This window comes from Zerene cesonia, chromosome 22 (genome assembly GCF_012273895.1).
Source record: "Zerene cesonia ecotype Mississippi chromosome 22, Zerene_cesonia_1.1, whole genome shotgun sequence".
In the NCBI taxonomy this organism is placed as follows: Eukaryota; Metazoa; Arthropoda; class Insecta; order Lepidoptera; family Pieridae; genus Zerene; species Zerene cesonia.
In genome coordinates, this window is record NC_052123.1 from 3,810,586 (window position 1) to 3,816,237 (window position 5,652).

The window sequence follows — 5,652 nt, forward strand, 5'->3', positions numbered from 1 at the left end:
AATAATCGTCATGTCTGTTGTCCTCAGCTCCTTTGATGCATTGAAGAAGTCGCTGGTCGGCGTACAAAAGTACATCCAAGCAACTGACCTCTCTGAGGCTTCCCAGGAGGCCGTCGAAGAGAAACTTCGCGCCACCGACCGTCAATAAAATAATAATCAGCATTTATTTAACCTTTACGCTACGACCGACGTGATACGCAACGAAATATACATCATCTGTGTCGTTTAATCTGTGACCGAAACTGACGTTTTCCACAATTCTTAGCATTTCAAATATCGAATTCCATTTTAGAATTCACAATGTCAGATTTTTTTCATGGTTTAGTCATATTGAACAAACGGACCTGTATCTGGGTTGTGAAAAAAAAACAAAAGTGACAGATGGTGTAAACATTTTGGCGCGTCAACACAGTGATACGCATGGGTTCTTTTATATTTACGTTTGTCCTTATGCTTCTTCTGAATAGAAATGAGCGGTCAACTTAGTCGGCGGTGTTGTACAGATATAGTAAAATGCTATATTAGGATACAGGCCGACTGAATTAGCTAATAAGGGATCGTTTAAGTAATAATTTAAATTATACTAATTATTATATATATTTTTCCTATAAACTAAAGAGTAAGTTAAGCTCAAACTAAATTAAATACAGTGACGCGTGTGCGTTTTTAATTTTTTTTTTTTAACGAAAACAGGTGACGCCGGTCGGCTTTTTATACTATTTAGATGTAAAAAGGTACGATTTTTATACAATTGCCTAGTTTTGATTTTGAGATAGAACTGGCTAATTGCTTGTAACGGCTCGGACCCAGCGGGCGGTTGAATAAGTATTTTGTAACCAATTTATCCAGAAATACACTCGATATAAGTGAAATTGGTGGTTTTATTTATTTTACACGTGTATTCCCATGTCATAATACCTTAATAATTTACTGTCTGTATGAATAGCGAAACTTATTCGATGTTGAAAAGAAAATCAAAACCCATACAATGTGTATTATATAGGTGGCCCTCATGAGGACCTACATACCTACATCAATGTAACTTATGATTTTACAAACGTTTAAGTACTTGGCCAATAATACATTACAATGAAAATTATTAGATAAAGTTTAAGGTCAGTTCATTTCCAATTAACCCTGTTAATAACCTTTAGTTTATATCACTACATAGTATGAAACAAAGTCGCTTTGTCCCTTTGTAATGCTTAAAACTACTCAACGGATTTTGATGAGATTTTTTAATAGATAGTTGACGTTGCTTAACTTTTGGAATTTTCAGGAGTCACATTTGAAACATTCTAAACTTTCTACATCATATTTAAATCGAATGACGCCGGTCCTTCATCATACTATTCATTGTCTTTACAAAACGTCATTCAAAATGGCACACGTCGACCAAACTACAAACTGTGACTTTAATATCTCTATTTATCTTCCTTTATAACTAATTAATACATTAATTTATTTAACCATTTTAGATAAGTGTTTACATAGGCACTTTTAAGTATACCCTACTATGGCCAAAAAAATAAAAAACAAAACTTCCGGAAAACCATTTATTTATTTCCGAATACATTCCCACAACTAAAATTCATGAGCAATAAGAGACAACCGATTATAGTTGGGCTTATAATACTAAAACTTTTACCGTATCACACATGCAAACGCACTTTTAGTTTAATTTGCTAATTATCAGAATATTTGAATAAATACACATCAATGTATTAGGACCATGTCTTCACTAGCTAAGAATTACAGCAAACCCATTGGTACCATATTTTAACCGACTTTCGAAAAAGAAGGTTCTACATTCAGTGCTGTTATGTTACCGTTAACTTTCTCGTGAAAACACAGCATTGCGTCACAAATTAAAGGTAGGTACATAATTTCATATAATTCTCCCAAGATAAAAAATAAAGTTACAAGATTATCAATCAACCCACCATTTGCTGACAAATAATAATGTAGTAAATTTCTTAAAAAATAACACATCAAATCATTTGACGTTATTTACAAAAACGGTTGCTAATTTCGGCATTTCTAGAAAATTACGTATTTTACTATCACAAGTCTTAAATGTTTGTGATATTCAAATTTAAATTAATTCATGCATTTAAAATGTTCACATTTCGTTCAATATACAGTAACAATAAAAATAACAATGACGCCTTTCAAAAAGGATCCAATTTCATATGACATAGTTGTCATAACGCAAACCCGCTTGTAAATCTGCTGTCAATAAAAAAATATAATATTTTAGCTTCGTTAAACTTCGACCTCGTCTTAAAAATTTATATCATTATATTACAATTATATTGATACAATAGATTACAGAAAATTTTAATCAATAAATATATTGTTTCCTCATTCCATTTTTATATTTTTTTTCTGAACATATGAATGAATGTTTCTAAACGAATATAATAGAGGTAACATTTGGGTTTTTGTATGTATGTGTTGTAATGTTTTCACACAAAGAACCGATTTCAAAAACTATAGGCAAACATTAGATCGCTGCAATTTCACGGTCGAAGTCGAACAGCAAGAAATATACTTAAAGGCCAGCTCCATAAACCTCCTTTTATCAATACTATTTTGCCGCGCGGTTGCACCGGCATGCAAAAGCATGCGTTATTACGATACATAAGCTACATCCGTGCCAAGTATCATTAAAATCCGTTGAGTGATTTTCGCGTGATAGAGTAAAAAATTGAAACATCACTCACAAACTTTCGCATTTATAATAGTAGTATTAGGGAAAAGAAATGAAATTTATAAATTAAATCTATATTAATAGTTGACAGCAGAATTTACAATCTCTTGAAAACAATCTACTATTCATTGCCTTTCTAATTATTAAATTCACATTTTCTCAAAGTATCGTGAAATGTTACAACCATTATTATTATTAATAAAAATAAAATATTTGATATGTACAAAAATTATAAACAAGTTTAATTATATAATTTATAATACATTTAAGATTTTAGATTAGTAGAGAAAGTAAAGTCCCTACAAATTATCTACACACAGATAATAAACTGCTATTGTGCTTTTATATTTTTTTAATTAATAAGTATTACTTACATCAATTATAGATTATATTGTTAATAATTGTAGAAGTCAAATTCATAGACATATTATAGCCAATGATATGACTACGTAATGTTATATTCTTTTTTTTTTCACATTTTACAAAACATAACAATTATAGTATTAAAGATAGGTATACAATAATAGTTTGATAAGAATATCAGATATGACCACTTAAGCAATACTCGTAAATTTCAAAATATAACCTAAAAATGGGAAAACATTGATTATATCTGGTAAATTGTTGCAATTTCCAAAACTTTGGGACGGTATAATACATATATAAATATTATAGAATTCGAAAGGTTTTTAATACAATTTTAATTTTTTTTCCGATATCCCGATAACAGATTACGTAGAAAGGTTCAATACAATAGAATAGAAACTTTCTAAAGGGTACCACTACCATGTACTAGTTTAATTACACATATCTTGCAATAGTTATCAAGTGAAACATCGATTTACAATTACTATGGAATTTTTTTTTCTTTATATCACATTAAGTATACAGTTCATGCTACACATAAAAACAATGATAATTTATTAAAAATCCATTCATACATAATTCGGATAACATTTTAAATGACAATTTTTTCGCACTTTTGCTTAATATTACGTCTTTTCCCGCCAAATGGCTGTCCAAAGTGACAGCTGTGAATTTAACTGGCAGTTGACGCGTAGCGCGATAGCTCTGGCAACACCATTCCAACGGCCTGGAAAAATTGTGCAATCTACCGTGAGCGTATTAAAATACCGTTCAATTATACAAGCATGGTTAGTATTGTTAATTATTTTACTTAGTTTAAAACATGTCTAAGTTGATAAAAATACAGAAACAATAACTCAAATAATCAAAGGAAAAGTTAAATTTATCTTAATGGCAGTTGTTGAGAGGAAAAGATGTATTCTAGTGGCTTATGATATAAATGAAGTATAAGTTGTTTTTTTAATATTGTAAAAGGTTTTACATAAGGCGACTTCATGAGCTAAAAGCGTAATTAATCTGTATAATCTAATGCACTAAAAACAAATAAATGTACGATATATTTTAGTATTAATTAAAATATAGTGTTAATTAAATAATGTGTTCAAAGCACAAGGCTACAAATTTATTTAAAAAGATCACAAAAATATCTCTAAATATTTCTTTTTACATTCGAGTTCTTTAGAAATATTATTCTGCAAGCAACATTTAATGGAGGCGCATTTTTTTAGTACATTCAAATAGGCTTTAATTAATCGCGTATTTTTTGAACATGTACGAATGTGTGAGAGTACGTAACTTTAGCTCTTGTCGTTTCAATATTTTCTAAAATGAAGAAAAGGGATAGAAGAAAGAGAAGTATATCTAAACTCAACAAAATAAGGAAGAACATAGCTATAATATGGGTTAGTAAAAAGTTAGTCACAATTCACAAATATTAACAACTATGTATACATACCTGATAGAATATCAGAATTATGGAAATATTTATGATAGCATAAAGTCTATTTAACACAAAACAGCAGAACTGCCTTCGAATTCAGAACCAAATTTAAAAGAGGCCACAGCGGAGGCATCTGGTTTCAGTTTTGGTTCGGTTCACCCATTCGAAGGTTTTGAAATAACAAAGTTAAAAAAAAAATCAACAAAAAATACAGTCGAGTTAACTTCTTTCTTTGACGACGGCTGAAAGGCCTTGGGTTCGATTTCCGATAAAAAAAACAAGTCCCTATCTTAGAAATAGAACCTACCATGACATTTCACTTCATATTACTTTTGTATGTATTTAAGAAAAAAAAATGCGAACAAATCAATACAATCCCATCGTCTTTTTTTTGTAGTGATTCTCGATGCTAGCCTGAAGGGCTACTGCATCTTACCACAGGCGCGTGGGTGAACTGAGGGTTCACCCTGGTAGCGACACGCTCAAGGGCTTCCCCCCTTGTCGGGGACCGCGAACCACGGCTTGGGCTGTCGCATCCCATCGTCGACTCTCCGAAACTCACCTCATTGTCACCTCTCTCTTCGTCGCTCTGATACTGAACGTCTAGTTCAGAACTGTTCACGCTGTTCTCCCAATCCTCGGATGATTCCACAGATGACGCGTCCATTTCCATTTCTACGAATGTGAAATAATATTTTGAAGAAAAATTTACATTTTCATCCAAGTCGTTTTTTAAAGATATAACTAAGAGATTTATACCAGATAGAAATGTTAATTGTCCGCTGTTTTTTGTATTCCATTTGAAGTGGAAATGTAATAATATTACAAAAAACAATACAAAAAACATACATTTATGTATAATAAAAATAACTTACCATCAGTAACCCTACTGTAAACATTCATATATTTCTCACTTTCACAACACAAAAAAAACTAAAGACACTGCCGTCACAATTCAAAAGCTTGTCACAAACACCATGCAAAACAACACAATAAACACACCTCTCAACGAGCACAACCTGGCCACACCCACGAAAAAATAAACACTCCCATATCCGCATCACTCACCCAGTATCATGTCTGGCCACTATCAACACAAAAAATGCATCCATCAAACCCACAACCCATCAAA

The 5,652-nt window shown here is 31.5% G+C and overlaps 2 protein-coding genes across 4 annotated transcripts in view; one reads left to right on the forward strand and one right to left on the reverse strand.

Moving 5' to 3' along the window:
* Positions 1-872, forward strand: part of LOC119835971 (cofilin/actin-depolymerizing factor homolog) — a 10,430-nt gene extending 9,558 nt beyond the window's left edge. Inside the window, exon 5 of one of the 2 annotated variants that reach the window (XM_038361103.1) lies at positions 74-872. In XM_038361103.1, the coding sequence (XP_038217031.1) occupies positions 74-148 (75 nt within the window). In that variant the 3' untranslated portion in view covers positions 149-872. Of the gene's footprint in view, positions 1-27 lie in introns of both variants that reach the window. The other variant, XM_038361104.1, reaches the window with a different exon arrangement.
* Positions 873-1,542: 670 nt separating this feature from the next.
* Positions 1,543-5,652, reverse strand: part of LOC119836010 (leucine-rich repeat-containing protein 2) — an 11,598-nt gene continuing 7,488 nt past the window's right edge. Inside the window, exons 5-6 of one of the 2 annotated variants that reach the window (XM_038361175.1) lie at positions 5,083-5,195; positions 1,543-3,806 (exon numbers count right to left, since the gene is read on the reverse strand). In XM_038361175.1, the coding sequence (XP_038217103.1) occupies positions 3,753-3,806; positions 5,083-5,195 (167 nt within the window). In that variant the 3' untranslated portion in view covers positions 1,543-3,752. Of the gene's footprint in view, positions 3,825-5,082; positions 5,196-5,652 lie in introns of both variants that reach the window. The other variant, XM_038361174.1, reaches the window with a different exon arrangement.